At 37.5% G+C, this 19,420-nt stretch overlaps 1 protein-coding gene across 4 annotated transcripts in view; it reads right to left on the bottom strand.

Annotated features, from left to right (window-relative positions):
* SMG1 (SMG1 nonsense mediated mRNA decay associated PI3K related kinase) overlaps positions 1-19,420 on the bottom strand; it is a 126,367-nt gene that overhangs the window by 59,593 nt on the left and 47,354 nt on the right. For 2 of the 4 annotated variants that reach the window (XM_045460058.1, XM_045460057.1), the window contains exons 2-12: positions 18,379-18,436; positions 15,058-15,221; positions 13,223-13,378; positions 10,955-11,091; positions 9,946-10,004; positions 8,719-8,932; positions 5,990-6,115; positions 5,506-5,578; positions 4,502-4,599; positions 2,110-2,283; positions 205-429 (exon numbers count right to left, since the gene is read on the bottom strand). In XM_045460058.1, coding sequence (XP_045316014.1) covers positions 205-429; positions 2,110-2,283; positions 4,502-4,599; positions 5,506-5,578; positions 5,990-6,115; positions 8,719-8,932; positions 9,946-10,004; positions 10,955-11,091; positions 13,223-13,378; positions 15,058-15,221; positions 18,379-18,392 — 1,440 coding nt within the window. In that variant the 5' untranslated portion in view covers positions 18,393-18,436. The remainder of the gene's footprint in view (positions 1-204; positions 430-2,109; positions 2,284-4,501; positions 4,600-5,505; positions 5,579-5,989; positions 6,116-8,718; positions 8,933-9,945; positions 10,005-10,954; positions 11,092-13,222; positions 13,379-15,057; positions 15,222-18,378; positions 18,437-19,420) is intronic. The other 2 variants (XM_045460055.1, XM_045460056.1) reach the window with 1 other exon arrangement.

Genomic DNA, 19,420 nt, shown 5'->3' with positions numbered 1-19,420 from the left:
AAAGAGAGACAGGGAAAAAAGCTATATTAAGATCAAACACTAAAAGTAAACAGATAACAGAGCAAAAGCAAACTAGATTATGTAAATACGACTAATTAACGCACTCTTAAAAAAACAACAACCAAGGCCTTCACTTCTTCTACACTAATGTAAGGGCCTGAATGAACAAACATATTAAAAAGCAACAAACAAGAATTCACATACCAATGTGAGTAAATTCAAGACTGAGATGATATAATCTGTACCGCATGTCTGGCAATTCTCCAGTTGATCTAATCCATATGTAATGACCATGTCACAATGTATAGTCATGCTAGGATCCAAGCTGCCGAGCAAAACACCAACACACTCATTAGCAGCTGTCAACACAGCCTCAGAAAAAAACACTTGGTTTGCAGCCGTCACACATCTCATTACTCTGTACAGAACCTGCAAATGGGGAGAACAAGCAGCTTTTTAAAAAAATTCACATGCTTCCACAGAGTAAAAAAAATAGTTTCTATTTAATGCAGTTTCAACTGAAAATTAACTGCCTGCCTTGTCAGTAGTCTCTTAATATTCTAGCTCTCAGTGGCTGAATAACAAGGGTATCTTTAGTAAAATACATACAATGATCTTGCCTAAAAAAATTCTAAAGTACTACTGTGACAGAAAATGGAATTTGCCATCCTCTATTTCTCTCATACCCAATTTCTATCACCCTCCCTCCCCCACCTAAAGTGACCAAATGGCTGAAGCTCAGAATTTTTATATTCATGAAATACACCAGTACTGAGAACAGTAACAGTATTAACATGGGAATAAACCAGCCATGAAAATAATCTTTCTCCATTAAAGCACTTGGGCTTTTGGTAATCAATCTTTTAAAACTAAATATCCTAGTCACCTTAGCTTATGAAAGTTCATGTACTAATGGCCTCTTTGGAAACAAAACTCTCATTCATAACATACAATACCTATTTGAGGATTATGAAAATCATGTAACTTCCAACCAAAAACCCCACTAAACAATAAGCATCACTATTAATGTACTAAATTTCTAATAAAAGTTAAGAAAAAGCCAACAAATTGACACAGTATATTTTTCTGTAATATTCAATAATCACTACATCCAGGCTTCAACCTATAGGTTAAAAAGGCCTAGAAGACCTTCATAAAAGAATATATTAAATATATAACTACCCTGGGAAAGGAATGTTCTTTCCTTTTGTTTTATATCTGAGTTTATTGCCCTTATTTCAACACTAACAATCATCAAGCCTGAAGATATTAAATCATCTTGTTCAGGTTTAAACTATCAAAATTCTGGTTTTAATTATCTTCAAGATATGACATTTCTGCTCAAATACACAATTAACTTACCAAAAATTACATATACAATTAATATCCTATTTTATCTAGCAATGTACTCAACAGAAGTAAACATGAGAGTTTTATCCTAACAGTAAAATATTAATCATTTAACCTTTTATGACTACATCATGCATGTTTCTCCCTTCCTATTTAAGCACAGCCAGCGACAGGTTCCCTTCTCATTTCTATCAGACAGAGCCACTCCCTAGACTAATACAGTGCAGCTCACGTTTGGGGCTGCTGAAGAGGGGCAATCACACTGCCTCTTATAACTGATCTCACACTACTATGTATTTAAGTTCTTATAACTTTATAACCTTTGATGTCAGGCTATCAAGTTGTTTCATCCTGCCATGCTCAGAAAAAATTACTTTTTGAGGATTTCTCTGTAATGTACTATTCTTATTATGCTGAAAAACTAAACTCAGTAGTTGAAAAGCAAAATTATTAATTTTATGAAAGATTTTAAAAGAATATTAAAAGAACAAGAATAATGCATTTATGAAGGATCTCATGAGATAAAACTTTGCACATTTTAAAATGCAGTGTAGCCTTCGTCTCATATGGGGGTGGGGAAAGAAGAGGGATACAACAGGATTCCCTACTTTCCTGGTGATTTAAGAAAGCAGCCACATATGTACCTACATACTAAACAAATGAAGAGTTAATAACATAGTTCACAAGGTAAAGAGAAACATTTACAATACACAACCATTTTATTTTTGAATGATACTTAAAAGTCCTAAAGACACTTACATCTGTTACATACGCCTCAGTAATTGGAGGACCTCTAATTGGGCTGAAGCGTTCCCCAATGCTCCTCACTACAGTACTGAACACCCGGAGAAGAGCTGCCAGCTTTGGTAAGGACACAGACGGAGGAGGAACATCTTCATCCACCGACTCCCCAGAGGCCACATGGCTGAGGTCCTAGATGTGAAATCACAGCACTCTTATTTAAGTAGGACATTGTTCAGGGCGCCTTGGTGGCTCAGTCAGTTGAGCATCCACCTTTGGCTCAGGTCGTGATCTCACGGTTCGTGGGTTGGAGCCCTGAGTTGGGCTCTGTGTTGACAGCTCAGAGCCTGGAGCCTGCTTTGGATTCTGTCTCTCTCTCTCTCTCTCTCGGCCCCTCTCCTGTTCATGCTCTGGCTCTCTCTCTCAAAAATAAACATTAAAAAAAATTTTTTTTTTAATGTTTAAAGTAGGACATTGTTCAAAAAAACCCAAAAAACTCCCATTTTTAAAAGTTTATTTTAAAGGTTTATTCATTGAGACAGAAAGAGAGAGAGAGAATTCCAAGCAGGCTCTGCACTGTCAGCTCAGAACCTGACGCAGGGCTCAATCCCACAAACCATGAGATCATGACGTGAGCCAAAATCAAGAGTCAGACACCCAACTGACTGAGCCGCCCAGGTGCCCCAAAAAACTCCTGATTTTTAAGTCAATTAATTTTGTAATAGATTTTTACAAATAAAGTAATTTTAGCCTATCAGAAATCAGAAAAAGAAACATGAATCTAAATGTAAAAATGAATTTGACTTCTCGAATTAACAAGCCAATATTTAAATAAGCCAAAATAACCTCAACAGATTAAGGAAATAACTTCTCATACCAACTCAGATAGGTATTGAGGAAAAATTAATTCTAGTACATATACTCTGTTACATACAGGTATAAATGAAGCCAGAAACTTTTGCCATTCCAGAACTGGTTTCTGCCAAAATCTTACTCCAGGTATTCTTTGAGCCACTCAACTCAACAGTAAGTATCCCTACGTGAACACCATGCACACAAAGAGCGAAGGGAAGTGAAGTGTTAAAAAATTATAAAATCTGGTTTACAAATCTAGTTAAGGAGATAAGATATACTCAAAGAAAAAGATTGGCAAAAAATAGGATACTAGAACCCACTTACACCTACATATAATTAGGCACCGAAATAATTGAAGGGAATGAGATCTTATAAATACCAGAGGGGGGTTGGGGGGAGAGAACTGTTACAAACTAAAATGGGCAGCTTCACTGATAGAGATCAGCTTTAAAGGCAGGCCAGGAACAAAGATATTCTAAGTGTGGAGGCAAAGAAACACATACAAGCAAAATACTCCCTTCATTCTTCTCTGAAAGGCTCAAAATAGCAAAGACAAAGCTGAATCATTATGGGAGCCTCAAACACCACACAAGAATCATGGCAGTTCTGAGTAGAGAAGAAACACAGAGGTTCACACAGGACATGGCCGATTTAAGTCATGAGCAGTGGGCCAGGAAACCCAAGACCCAATAACAGAGACTTGAGCAGGACCCTTAAAGTGGACGCACTGCACTTATACAACTGCAGAGTCTGCTGAAGCCAAGGCTTACCCTCCAAAGCATGACCCAAGATCCTCAGTGTATGTGAAAGAAAAGTCTTTAGAGGCTTGTATACAATATCAATTCACTTTACTTTTAATACTTTTAGTAACAGAAAATAAAAATGAACTACAGAAAATGTCTTCAGAAAACTACTAGCAACCAGAATTATTTCAAGTTTTGCAAAATAAGTCCCGCTATTTTTCTTTCAGTCTTTCCGGTAATGCAGCTGGTAACTTAAAAACAACATGTAAGGGACACGTGGGTGGCTCTGTTGGCTGAGCATCTGACTCTTGATTTTGGTTCAGGTCATGATCCCAGAGTTATGGGATCAAGCCCCACTTTGGGCTCCACACTGAGTATGAAGCCTGCTTGAGATCCTATCTCTCTCTCTCCCCTCTGCCCTTCTCCCTGGCTCGCACTCTTTAAAAATTAAAATATTTTAACTGTCTTGTAATTTCTATTCAAATGTCAAGTGGTCTGAATTATTTTAAAAATAAATCTACGTGTGTCTGAATGGGTCAGTCAGTTGAGCACGTGACATCTGATTTTGGCTCAGGTCACGATCTCACGGCTTGTGGATTCGAGCCCCTCAGTCTTTGTACTGACAGTGTGGAGCGTGATTGGGATATTCTCTCTCTCTCTCTCTCTCTCTCTCTCTCTCTCTCTCTCTCTCTCAAAATAAATAAATAAACTTCAAAATCAATCAATAAATCAATCAATCTAGCACTGTTTAAGATTTCTGTCTTGTTCTTAACTGAAATCTTAGGAAATAACTCAGGTTTCTATATACTCACCTCAGCATATGCCTCCATATCCTCTAGAAACTGACCAAGAAGGGTGGTAGAAAATGCAAGATCAGCCACCCAAAACGGCTCTAAACTCTGTAACCATCCTAAGAAACATACAAAAATTTTAAAAGAGTAAAGAAAAACAAAAAATCCAAGTTAAAAATAGTATCTTAAAAGCCTTGTTTTAAAAGTTATGATTTTCAGGTTGCATATCCTTAAAACATACCTTATTTCATAAAATTAGGACTGTTAACTGTTAAATAAGCTGATCATGATTACCAATGTCTTTTAATGCTGCAAAAATGAACAGTCTCCAGAAATTAAAATGTGTATCTGCGTCCTTATTTTCCATATTGTCACTATACACGTGGCTTAGAGTAAAATGCCACAATCTACCACCAGCCTGGCTTTCTACTCCAGAGCCACAACCACCCACCAAAGGTGTCCACTCATCTCCCCAGTGGAAATGGGTCAGACCCACTCTCAGTGTCATATCCTATAGTTCAGCAGGTTATTGCACCAATTAAGCTAAGAGAAAGAAACCATTAGCACCTGAAACAAGCCAAAATGTCCAAACGAATTGTGCTAGTCATTCATTTAACTCAAAACAAACGAAAAAATTTGTCTTTATCATTTAGAGTTCTCCAAACGGATCCAGAAAAACAGGTCACAAATATCCAGGATTTCATTCTACACTTAGGAGTACTGCCCCTGCAACACCACCTCCTACCAGCACCCACCCCAAGTGACTAGGGCGAAGTCCTTTCAATTTCTCACAGGTGCAATTACAACCTGTCTCTACCCTCCCCTACGAACTACTAAGTACACAATCTTGCTTTGAAAGGATAGATTTTGCTAACAAGCAATGTTCATTTATAATAACCAAAATATTTCTGGGAAGCAATTCTTTTTCTTACATTAGGAAAGAAATACTATTAACAGCTGGACTCTGAGGAACCAGAGCTCGTTCCCACAATACTTAAATGATTGGTATATGCTGAATAACTTACCAGACACCTGCTGTGTAAGCGAAGGTTTCTGAGTATGATCTATATGCCATCCAACTAATATATCAACTGTATCCTGTGTGGAGACACAGAGAAAAGGGCTAATCATTTTAAGGTCTAACTGCTATCCCTCCTGTGGACCATTTCAGAATTTCAGAGTAAGCAATCCTAGCAAAAGTGTCTGTGTTCGACCTATTTGACATTATATAAACTTGGGGGGGGGGGGGCAGGGCAAGAGAATAATGGAACTTTGTTTATGACCTTGAGGAAGTATTTTTTTTCTTTAAATATTTTAAGGCATTAATGTCAGAAAGTACAGATGGTATTTACAAAAATAGTATTACTGGACCATTCTATCCTAGACCCTCTAGTATCACTGATTACACTTTAACAATCAGAAGCTTTGTTTTCTCTGATTCCCAAGGTCCCTATACATACAACCAACCCTTCACATCATCACCTAAACAGAGAGGGTCAGGGAACTTACCCTAAAATTAGTGCTGAAAATATGAGGGTAACATCGAGCCACCAAAAGAATGCACTTGACACATTTGCAAAGTAATTCTGGTGTATCCACGTTTTCAAGAATGGACTGTAGGCTGGTCATTACAAGCTAAAAAATAAAAGTTTTAAATCATGAGTATTCAAAACAGAGAGAAAACAAGCATACTGGGTTCATTATTTATTAGTAACTTTATCTAAAATTGACTATAGTACCAAAGAAAACAAAGTTCACAGTTTTAGCTCCAAATAAAGTTGAAAGCATTTCATTCCACTAAGATTAGGCTGAAAATAAGTACTGTTTCATCATATTTAATGTCTCTTAAAATATTTCCTAAGTAACGTCCGTTCACATTATTCCTAAGTGCTCTGTTTAATACCATGGACTCGATTATATTTCAAGTATAAAACTAAGATGTGCTTGGAAAACTTTTCCTTAAAGTACTACAATTACTCTCCAATTCAAAATCCATAGCAAATTTTATGTAATTTATGCTTTAAGATATTAGCACTTGCTTCAAATTTGAAAGACACAGAGATTAACATGGCCCCAACACATGAATGACAGACATGCGGCCTCATGTCACCACTATATACCGTTCTATTTTTTAAACAAATGTAAGGCAGACCAATGATACAATTATCTTGCAGCTGTCAGAAACCATTTTTTTCCTAAAAAGAAAAGCTCTTTACCAAAAAAAAAAAAAAAAAAAAAAAAAAAAAAAATGAGGTTGCAACTATAGAAAAAATGCTAGAATTGGAAAAGCACCTAACATTTTGCAGTTAGAATCTATATGGGTAAAGAATACAAATGGGTGCCAAAATCACTGAGTGAAATATACTAAAAAAAAGGATATTCAGAAGGTGTCATGGTATCATGCCCAGATTACTGACCAATTACAAAGGGAGAAAAACAAGCCTCCACAATGGGAAGACTCTGGTGGTCATCACCTCAACCAGGTGAGCACTCTTTCCCTCTGACAGTAAGACAATCTGCAGTTATGTGCCTGCTGGTGGTGGGTTGCAAGAGTAAGGATGAACCCATGAAGGACTCATGACCAAAATGTTTAAAGTCAGGAAAGAGCAATCAAACACACAAAGTAGAACATTCCAAAAATAAGAACAAAAAGATGTAAACCATTCTAATTGAGAGAGAGTACGCTACCAAACAATACACGGGTCCTGATGGAATCCTGGGTCAGGTAAGACAAAAGCTGTAAAAAGTATCTTAACGGCAGAAGTTTAAATTTGGACTGCATTATGTAATAAAATTTTCTTAGGTATAATAATAATTTTGTTGTTACATAAGAGAATAGCCTTATTCTTATAAGATGCATGTTGAGGGTGAACTATCGTGAAGCGTGTAATTTATTTTCAAATGGTTCAACAAAAGAGGATGTGCTCCTGTGTGTGCAGAAATAAAACAAATGTAGCAAAATGTTAGTAAGTAACAAATCTAGATAAAGGACATATGGGTATTATACTGGTCCACGTTTTCCCATGGATTTGAAAATTTTCAAAACAGGGGCACCTGGGTAGCTCAGCTGGTTGAGTGTCCAACTCTTGGTTTTGGCTCAGGTCAATCTCATGTTTGTGGGATCAAGCCCTGAGTTTGGCTCCTTGCTGACAGCCTGGAGCCTGCTTGGGATTGATTCTCTCTCTCCCTCTCAGTCCATCCCACTCGCGCTCGTCCGTGCACCCTCACACTCTTTCTCAAAATAAATAAATACACTGAAAAAAATAGTTATAATCTTTTTTTTTTTAAGTTTATTTTTGAGAGAGACAGAGACAGACAGCACATTAATAGGGGAGGGGCAGAGAAGGAGAGAATCCCAAGCAGGCTCCATGCTGTCAAGCTCTGTGCTGTGAGATCATGACCTGAGCTAAAATCAAGAGTCAGACACTTAACCGAGTGAACCACCCAGGTGCCCCAGAATATAACTATTTTTGAAAGTGACTTTAGTAAAATAAAGCATATCATGAATTGTAAAGAGCGCATATAAATAAAAGATAACTGATATTCTAAAACCATACCAAACTCTAATTTTTAAAAACATGATTAGTCAACAAAAATTTAATTGCTTGTAATTTTGCTCAAAATTAAATTGAGAGTGATCTTTTAATATATTCAGATACACCAAAGTGAAATAAAATGAAGTAGTTTTGGTTTTCATTTATACAAATTCATTGTATATCACCTGGAGTAAGAATTTTTGGCACATTATCAAACCTAAAAAGTCCTAGAATGAGTGCTGCTGTTCAGTTTGTCTCCCTCAAAAACCATTGAGTGTCCTCCTATCCAGCTTCCTCAACAAGTCTCTATTTTCATATCAGCAAATGATTCTGTTACTAAGCAAATTCAAAGGAAAGCTTCAAACATGCTAAAAGATTAAAAAAAAAAACAAAACTTTTTTTAAGTTTTTTATTTCAGTAATCTCTACCCCCAACATGGGGCTCGAACTCACAACCCCGAGATCAAGAGTCACATGCTCTTCTGACAAGCCAGCCAGGTGCCCCTAACTTATTTTAAATCTACCTTTAATGTGTATCCTTCACTCAAACTCAGAAAGAGAAATGTTACTCATATCATATTTACTACCAGTAAATAACCCCTTTTCTAAGATTCCCTTCTCCAAGCTTCCCTCCAAAAACATTGTTGGGAAGTTGTTAAAAAATTTTCTTCCCCAGTACATCGGTTTTCCCCTTCATTCTTACCTGCATTACAGATGAAAAGGCTTTCTTTTCTCCTACAGTCTCTAATGCTTTGTAGGTGGCACATAAGTAGAGGAGTTTAACTTCATCTTTTGTAGATGAGCTAAATTTGCTAAAAATCCATTTGAAGATCTTCTCAGCCTCATAGCTCAGAGAAGCACAAAGAAGGCCAAGACAGCAAGCTCCCTCCTGTCTCAACTCCTGAAGCAATTTGCTACTGTTTATTTCAATGCAAACAAAACAAAACACACAAAAGGCTTAACATTTCAAAGATGACAAGAATGACACATTTTACAAAAGAATGTCTTCAATGATTTTTCAAATTTTTCTATTCAAACTACATAAAAGGTTGAAATTTTATCTTTAAATGTGTTCTCTATTCTATCCCAGTGCCCAAAAGCATCTTTGTTAGACATTAGATTTTCTTTTGCAGGATCAATTATTTACAAACAGTAAGGAAAGGGCCAGAGATACTAAAATTCAGCCTTCAAATTCCATCTCAAACTACATTAAATGATTCACAGGAAAGGGCAGCAACAAAGGATCAGATAAAACATACTACAAATAACTATATACAATGTAGTGTTCAGTAGGTAAGGACTATAAGATAGGAAATGGTAACAGTTAAAAAACGCAACAAACTTAAAAGGATAACAGCACTGATTTAAGTATATTAATAACTATATAAAATGAAACCATCAAAAAGCAGTAAGGTTCGTGACCTGCTGAGATGCGTTTTTGGTGCTTTCCAACACTGCAATTCTTTGGGAATCACCATACGAAGAATAGACTGCACACCTTTGTGGAGAACCCCAGTAGCCTCGTAGAACAGATGGTGTGAATGCACTGTTGCCCAAAGAAGGAAGCTCCCTTTCACCTCTATTCTCTAAGCAGTTTCAAAATTCTCTAGTTTACAAAAGGTAATTGCATTCATTCATGCCAGCATTAAGAGTCTACGTCATTCCACAAGTCAATGCTCAATTACTCAGTCAAGTTGACAAATTAGGAAAAAAAAAAAAAAAAAAAAGAATGGCATTTCTTTTCAAGTGGATTCCATTCATACTCAATGGCAATTAACATATAAATGCTTTAACACCGATAAAGATGGCAACACAATGAAACATTAAGTAGATATTCATAAATGAAGCCACCAATGAGTTTATCTTCTTGTATATTTTTAAATTTCTAAAAATGCATTTTAAAAACTTAAAATTACTCATAGTTACTTACCTTTCATTAAGCACATCATGTACAGCAGCCAAGATATTATCCAATTGTTTAACTAGTACCTTTAAAAAAAAAAAAATTTATAAAAAATTTGAATTCCTATACTTTCAGTAACACTGTATACTTTTTACTCATGTTCCCCTCCAAATTCTAATCAAACAGCACACCTTCCTTTTCTTATTATTCCCAGTCCCCAATTATCAGGAGTGTTACAAATTTCCTTTCAGATTCTGAAATGTATCCGTTCCTAAGTACCACCATGATCATCAATGAAAAAAATAAACTCAAAAAGCTTTTTTTACTTATGCTCAAAAAAAAAAAAAAGTGACGGATGGAAAGGTGAAAAGATAAATGACAAAGCAACATGTCACATATGACACACATAATGACAGAATTTAGATGGCAGACATATGATATTCAATTTCAATTTGCCATATATTTGAAATGTCTCATAATAAAATGGGGGGGGAGGCAGAAAACTTATTTGAACCAAATATTATTTGACTCACCATGCCGTTCTCATTAATTTTTTCCTGCTCCATATCAAGTTCTTAATTTCACATTAGGAGAATTACTCAGAGTGTATTTGTAACTGCTCCTGAACTTTTTTCTTTCAAGAGTTTTTCCATTTATTTAGCCCTGGCCACTAGGGCATACCTACCCATGAATATAATATGTAACCTCCACCCCAACTTCACATATGAAAAACAAGGAGACAGTCTGTCCTAGCATACAGAAAAACAATTCTGAGGGCAACAAAATAAATGGACTAAACGTTAAAAGCACTTTATTGCAGAAGATACCAATGTAGATCCAACAATGGCAGGTAAATTACACAGCAGGGTCATTAAGTTCTCGATCACCATAATACAGGCCAAGTCAACCAGGAATAAGGAATCCCTGCCATTTTCTCCTTAGAAGCAAATCTTTTCCCTTCTTAAACCACTCCAGGTAGCACTATCTACTTTATGATGGAAACACAAAGTTATCAACACTTCTATACTGTACTCACCAACTTATTTTCTGGTTGCTGAATAAATTCTTTCAACTGCTTTACAGTAGCCAGTCTTCGGTCTCTGTCATCTTCCCGGGTGATCCTCCGAAGAAGATTCGACAGTCGAGACTCATCAGAATAAGACATCGATCGCTCTGTGAAAATAAGCATTTGTTTCTCAGTGAGCATCCCTTGTCATTAAAAAAGGGAAGAGAAGGGGCGCCTGGGTGGCTCGGTCGGTTAAGCATCCGACTTCGGCTCAGGTTATGATCTCACGGTCCGTGAGTTCGAGCCCCGCGTCGGGCTCTGCGCTGACAGCTCAGAGCCCGGACCCTGTTTCAGATTCTGTGTCTCCCTCTCTCTCTGCCCCTCCCCTGTTCATGCTCTGTCTCTCTCTGTCTCAAAAATAAATAAACGTTAAAAAAAAAATTAGAAAAAAAAAAGGGGGAAGAGAAGTTCTGGTTTGCCACTTCCCTAGCAGCGGCATGCCCTGTACATGGTAGCTGGTGATCAGACATTTGTTGAACTGAACGTGTGATTGAGGTTCACAAAAACGGTAACGTGAACAAGAGACAAACAGAAACCCTCCAGCCCAAATATTTCAAAGTACGTCAAAAATCACAGTGCACTGAACAATAAAAGTTCAACTGAATGCAGGTCCCATCACACTTTTATTTGTCACTATAAACCAAATTCCATCAGAGTGCTGGGCACAAAGCAGACCCTCAAAAAAGATAAACCTAAGCAAACACCTCATTCCAGAGGACCAGCTGAGAGAGAAAAGAGGATTAGAAATTACTTTCTTCAGATCTATTCCAAACTCTTCAACATCCAGCAGGAGTACAGGTAAGAGACTTCTACAGATTATGGATAAAGTCTCGACCGGGCAGAAGGAGGCTCTATGCTTCCATTTCTCACTTGGTAACCAGTGGAGGGAATTCTCTTGGTCACATTATCATCATTTTCCTAAGACAAAGTTTTTGTGAACTGCGATCACACATCCAGTTCAACAAATGTCTAATCACCAGCTACCATGTGCAAGGCATGCTGCTACTAGGGAAGTGGCAAACCAGAACTTCTCTTCCCTTTTTTAATGACAAGAACAAATAAGAAAGCTCAAACAACGCTGCTTACTGCCAATAAAATACATTTAAGTACTAAATTTTTCTTTTTAAATTTTCAGCTGTGCATTGGTTATTGATTAACCAATGTACAGTCAAAACAAACTAAATTAAAGGCTCTGATAGTTTCATTTCTAAGGCATGAAAAATTTTCGATAATAAAACTAATTATCTGAGAGGAGGATAGGATTTTTTTAAGACCCCTGGCCCAGTGAGTAGTTCAGTAAAAATGGACACTGAAAATGTCATTAGGTTAAAAGCCAAGAAAACTAAGCTCTATTTACAACTCTGCCACTGGCCAAGTTACTTAACTCTGAGCCTGCGAGGAGAAAGAACTGGACTAAATTAAATTAGCTTTGGGGTCACCGTCTAGCTTCTAGCATACCAAGGTCAAGGACATCAAACACTTTTTAAAAATCAGCACACCCTTTGACTAGTGGGTCCACATCTGAAAATTTATCCAAAATAAATCATTTTTTAAAAGCCATACACACACACACAAGCTGTATGCATAAAGATACTTGCCAAGATACACACAACACACACACATACACACACCCCATGGAAACGAATGGTCATAACTAAAGGACCTAAGAATGACTATATCCAACAAAGTTTTTACGTCAGAAACTTCAAAAATTTCATGCTTAGCTTTACCAACAAAATAGATTTCTTCTAGAAAAATAATGATCATCATTACCTGTAATCATCATTCAAGGCACTTTACCTATTCAGCGGGGCTGTGTTACAAGGCAGAAGGTGGGATCCATTTATTTAACTTTAGAAAAGTGCCCACTCCTTTTATAACCATATTGCCTACAGACCCTAGAGTTAAAGGACTTGTAAGAGCCCATCACACACCATACGTTCATCATCTACTATAATCAGGAAAATCCCTTCTTTAGATCTTAGCTAGTATTCTAATCTTAAGAGAATTCTCTGGAAAGTGTAGTCTAAAAAGTATTAAAACCTTTCCTATGAGAATTTAGTCTAAGAAACAGTTCACAAAAGAATGCCAACAATTATCACCTATACATGTTTTTCAACTTGAAGTAAACTAACCAACTCATGTATGTGCAAAACATTAGTAAGAAATAAGGTGGCCAGGAAAAAGAGGAGATTTGTGGAGGCATTTGTGACTGGTCCCCAGTTTGCCCAATCTTACCCTGTGATTTCCTCATGTCTTTGATGGCTAACGCACGACTGCCATGCTGAATACTGGTGAACTCAGGGCTGGTCACATTGTTAACTCTCAGCTCTTGCCCCAACGACTTCCGACCATAAGTATTTTCCCCAGATCCTCCATTGACACTGTAGCCACCTACAACCAGCAATATTTACATTATTTTAATAGGGCTCTTTGTTTTACTCAATCAATTCCCGATAGTCCAGGATCTTACAACCCCTCTGCAAGCAGCTCAACCAGCCTCTGTTTCTCCTACTCTCCCCCTGTGCTGCCTGCCCTGAAGTCCTTTTGGTTTCATTTTGTGCACCCAAGGAAGAAGAGAAATGAAAACCAAAGTCAGATTTTCCACTTTAAAATTTTTTAGGGGCACCCGGGTGGCTCAGTCGGTTAAGCGTCCAACTTCAGCTCAGGTCATGATCTCACAGTTTGTGAGTTTGAGCCCCACATCAGGCTCTGTACTGACAGCTCAGAGCCTGGAGCCTGCTTCAGATTCTGTGTCTCCCTTTCTCTCTGCCCCTCCCCCGCTCACATTCTGTCTCTTTCCCAAAAATAAACATTAAAAATTAAAAAAAAAAAAAAACTTTTCAGGGGCGCCTGGGTGAGTTAGTCGGCTGAGCGTCTGATTCTTGGTATTGGCTCAGGTCGTGATCTCATGGTTGTGAGATCAAGCCCAGTGTCAGACTCAGCAATGGGCATGGAGTCTACTTAAAATTCTCTCTCACGCTCCCTTTGCCCCTCCTGACTCATGTGCATGTGCTCTCTCTATAAAAATTACCAAAAAAACCTTTTAGAAGTTTAGAGGACAGACTAGTCAGGAAACCTCAGCCTTTATGATAATACTGTATTTTGGGCAGCAAGGAAACCACGTTATGTGTATTCTAATGTATGAAAAGAATTTAAAAAATTTAAAAAAAGGGGGGGGGGGGTGGCCCTGGTGGCTCAGTCAGTGAAGCATCTGACTTCAGCTCAGGTCATGATCTTTTGGTTCACAAGTTCAAGCCCCATGTCAGGCTCTGTGCTGACAGCTCAGAGCCTGGAGCCTGCTTCTTAGATTCTGTGTCTCCCTCTCCTTCTGCCCTTCCTCTCTTTGTTCTCTCTCTCTCTCAAAAACAAATAAACCATTCAAAAAAATTGTTTTAATGTATGAAAAGAACATTTAAATTTTTTCTTTTTTTGTTTTAAATGTTTGTTTATTTTTGAGAGAGAGAGACAGAGCACAAGTGGAGGAGGGGCAGAGAGAGAAGGAGACACAGAATCTGAAGCAGGCTCAAGGCTCTGAGCTGTCAGCACAGAGCCTGATGCAGAGCTCAAACCCACAAACCACGAGATCATGCCCTGAGCCAAAGTCAGACGCTTAACCTACTGAGCCACCCAGGTGCCCCACATTTAAATTTTTCTAAATGAAGGGGGTAAATTTATTATGAAGTTTCAAAAACAGCACTGTAAAAATATTTATATTTAAAAAAATTTTTTTTGATGTTTCATTTATTTTTGAGAGAGACTGAGCGTAAGTGGGGGAGGGGCAGAGAGAGGGAGACACAGAATCCAAGAAGCAGGCTCCAGGCTCTGAGCTGTCAGCACAGAGCCTGACACGGGGCTTGAACCCACGAGCTGTGAGATCATGACCTGAGCTGAAGTTGCATGCCAAACTGACTGAGCCACTCAGGTGCCCCAATATTTTTATTTTAAACATATTAAAAGAAAAAAGTAGGGGAGAAAGAAAGAGGGAAAGAGGGAGCAAGAGGAAGGCTGGTAGGTTAAAAACCAAACAAACAAAAAAAAACATGCCTCTAACAGTAAGAAAGCATATATACCCTTTTCGTCATTCTGAATGTCAGTGTGAACTCTGGTATCATCGTGCCTTTGCCGAGACACCACAGCTGAATTGGAAGGTTGCAGTCCATAAGAAGAAGGCCCACCCCTATCTCTGGATGAAGAATATTTTAATGTATCTGGGTCGGCTGATGCACTGTCAGTTCTGTAAAGAGAGAAGAGCATGAGATTAAACTTTAAACAAATACTTTAATAGCCCAAATCATACATCTTTTCATTCAAGACTCTCCTACCATTCTAATTTTTTTCATTACTATTATAAATAAGCACTCCAATTTCAAATGAATCTTTCAATGGGGAAAGGATTATCAATGAATGAAATGCTAGCTCTCAGCCCCTTCTATTTTCTAGACCCATTCAGACACACGCATAGCTACCAGGATTAGAGTGACCAACTCATCCTGCTGTGCTTGAGAGTTAACGATTTTAGCAGTGAAATCTCGATTTTAGCAGTGAAATCTCGTGTCTGAGGAATCCCCTCAGTTCAAGGCAAACTAAGACAGTTGGTTACCCTGGTCCACGATTCTCTTCACATGATGTGATAAAAGGAATTCTTCCTAAGCTCTCCTCCTAGGAATGGTTAATCAGTGGAAAAATTACCATCTTCCCAGTCGTAAAAATAAAAAGCACAGGCAATATATCAGGCAAGGGCAATGTGTCATTCCCTCTCTCTCTCCCCTGAATTCCTAACTTGATTATTTGGTGGGAAAGTAATTATAGAATGATATTTGAAGGCAAGCTCGATAGGATATAAGAAAACATTACCCAGAAAATAAGATTATTTTAACATACTGGAGACTTCACTGAAGACTCCTGAACTCTACAGAGACTACCTGTTAAAATTATAAAGAGTGAGAAAAATAAAAATAAGGTATCAGTAATCCAATGAAGCTGAATTAGAAGGCTGCAGTCCATAATCTACTTAAAAGTCAAGTACTGTCTAGAATAATCGCTGATACTTAGACATTAATAAACAAGTAGTGCAGGCCAGGGTAAGAGTAGTCCTTATCCTTACGTAAGGATCAGCTCTATGCCTCAGTGTCCTCATCTGTAAAGCAGGGAGCCGTGTTTCATGATTTCTCATAAGCCTTATTCCTCCAGCCATCAATCCTAAAGCATCAAGAAATAAGACCACACTACTCTACAACAGCATATGAAAATACCAAGAAAGAAGCTCCTGTCCTATTGATACTACTTCTGAAAGGAATAACTTTCTTACAAATAATCACTTTTATGGTATGTACTAAAAACACCTTCTGAACCCACAATTATTTGGGAAACTTAAGGATACTGGCCAAGAGCAGTAACTAACCTATTTCTCAACCCCCATGGCTCTTCCCTCGTATATAAAAGTGACTTCAGTGTTTGTGTATATATTTCAATTCATCATCTTTTCTCCACCCCCCACCCATAAAAATACTAATCATGCAACTCTGAATACGCTTAAACACCCTGATCTATATTTAAACTACTGTTAATACAGAATGCAAACAATAGGTCCAATGAAACTTGGATAAGTGACACAAATCTAAATTATTCCTAAGGTCTGTTAATCTGAAACATGATAAAATTTCCTAACCTTAGCCTACTACAATAACTAAGGCTCCATAATGGAGTATCTTCTTCAAACATTCAGGGTTCACTTGTCGACAAGGCTCAGTACTTCCAAGGTGTGGAAAAATAAAATCTATGGAATTTCAAGAAAAAAAATGTATGAGGATTTTTTTTCTAAGCACACTAAATCTGTAAGCATTCAAATACCATTAACACAAAATGGAGCATGAGAGCTTTTTAAAACGAATGTAATGGCATCCCCCGTGCTTCTAAAAATAGCACACTGAGTGCGTACCTATAATAAACCATTACATACCATAAATTTCTGAAAGGGAATTGAAAAATAAAAGAGAGCTTAAGAGCTTTTCGGACAGATTTTGAACTCGTCTATACACATGGCACCTAGCACAACCTGGAAAAGTAAGATGTTAGCAAGATAACAAAAATCTACCAGTATTTAAATATCTGAATTTCCTGCTTAAATTATGTTTATATATTACATATACTACTTTTACCATTAAGAGTTAAGTATGTGTATCACTTTTCTGGTGACATAGCAGTAAACATAAGGCAGCAGAGAATATGAATTAAAAAAAAGATCTGGGCCCAAATCCCAGCTCCACACTGAAAAGGTAAGTGGGACTGTGCACAAGGTACTTAGTCTCTAAGCCTCAACTGTTTCTTGCATAAAATGGAGATAATACCTATCTAATGTGTAAAGTTGTTGTGATAAGATAATGGATTCGTAAGACATGCTTAGCTTGCAGGGAATGCTCAAAGTTATTAAGACCATAACACTAAATAAACTCAAGATTTCCAGTCTAACAAACAAATCATACATTAGTTCAAGAGCACAGGAATACAATTAAACAAGCTTTCACATCCAATATATAGCAGCCGATTTTAAATTCTTCATGGAACAAATTAAGCAATCTGCTACCAACAAATCCATTTCTACCCACAAAGCATTTTATTTCAAACTAAACTGAAAAAGAAAAAAGAAAAAAGGAACAACTTCCCAATTTATTAGAAATACAGGTTTTAAAATCCCGTGAGGTATGAACACCAAGTATCCCACCCCCATCCCCCACTGGGAGTCTGGGTTTTCAGAATAGAACAAAAAAATTCACTGGGGTGGAACTACTGTCTCAGAACTGTCTAAAAACTCACTAGTTGCCAAGTTCTTTTAATACAAACTGATCAAAACATTTCCAACCAGAATTCAAGTTATAGGTAGTTTGAACCCCAAAGCACAAAATGGCTCAGCATTTATATGAAATCTCTATTTTTTAATATCTAGACTGCTTAGGTCTCAAAAAAAAAGTCAGTATCCGGCTGTTAGCACCAACAAGACCACCCAGTCCAATAAATAGAAAACTGTTAACGAACGGAAATGAGCACTTAAAATGAAGCAATCAAAGGCATAAAATACAGATCTGAATTCAAAGAGGCAGGCATAAATGTTAAGCCAGTTATAAGAGCTGAAAAAGCTATCATCTGCCAGCATTAGTGTCTCAGTTTAGTGATAAGAGAAAATGTATCTGTTAAAACTAAGAATCATACTAGCAAGGATCCAAAAATACCTCCACAGCCCCTTTAATACTCTAAAAATATTATGGAGAGAGAGAGAGAGAGAGAGAGAGAGAGAGAGAGAGAGAAAGAAATGCATAAATTTCCCCCAAATCATTAAAGTGAAGTTAAAGCCTGATGTACATGCCACATGAGAGGTAAGTTTCTAAAGCTCATACCTCAAAAATCGCATACTGTATAATATGGAGCCTTTGTGATGTTTTGCATCAAGTCAATCTGTAAGACAGTAGTTACAATATTAGTGAAGACAGTGGGTTAAAACATTTGTTGTTCAAACATGAAGCAAATATCACTCATGGGTTAGGTGCTTTTAGTTGTACTATGGCCCTCTAGGGTTCATATGCTGAAGCAAAAACTGAGATGGAAAGCCGCTCTATGCCTTAGAAGACAGAGAAGCTTAAGGTGGATACCAAAAACTTTTTAGTTACATAAGAGAATTTAAATGTTAACTATAACATACAAATCACATGCAAATCTCGTTACCGCTCATTTAGTTAACTATTCTCAACATACAGAAAAAGTAATAAATCTGAGAGGTCATTCATTTTGAATGACACACATCCTCAGACCTCACATCAACAATCCAGCATGTGCTAGGGGATAGTATCTCCTGGCTACATGTGGTCTTATCCAGTTCTTGTAAGCACTAAAAAGCAACCAAAGGGAGGGGGGAAAAAGCATCACTCTCAAAGTATGAAGTCAGGGAATTCCCTATCATGAAGCATTTCCCCAAAGCACCCCAAAATGACTTGATGCAAACACCACACCTAGTGGTGCCACTGGAATAAGCATCATATTGCTTCAAGTTGTTTTTAAGTAGGCTTATGGAGGGATTTTGCTCTCACAGTGAGATCTAATTTGTAATGGATATCAACCAGGAAATGAGATTTGCACTTAAGCCAATGAGGTGGGAATGCATTTATTCCCTAAAGCAATGGTGCGCAAAGATAGTGTCACTGTCATAAAGTAGCTGTAGAATATGCTGGGAGTTCATTGTTAGTAAAAGTTAATACACTTGAAAATGATTTACCTTTTACAAATAAATTCAAGGTTATCCCTATGATGCCTGTTACTCACCTGGATTCAGACATGCTTTCATGAGGGATACAAGACAAGGTGAAACTATGCTCTAAAATATGTCGATGGCTACAAAATTCATTTGGGAGGCTCACGGCTTCATTCTTTGAAACTCTTCCCACA

This window comes from Leopardus geoffroyi, chromosome E3 (assembly GCF_018350155.1).
Source record: "Leopardus geoffroyi isolate Oge1 chromosome E3, O.geoffroyi_Oge1_pat1.0, whole genome shotgun sequence".
NCBI lineage: Eukaryota > Metazoa > Chordata > Mammalia > Carnivora > Felidae > Leopardus > Leopardus geoffroyi.
This window is presented reverse-complemented; position numbering and strand designations above follow the sequence as displayed.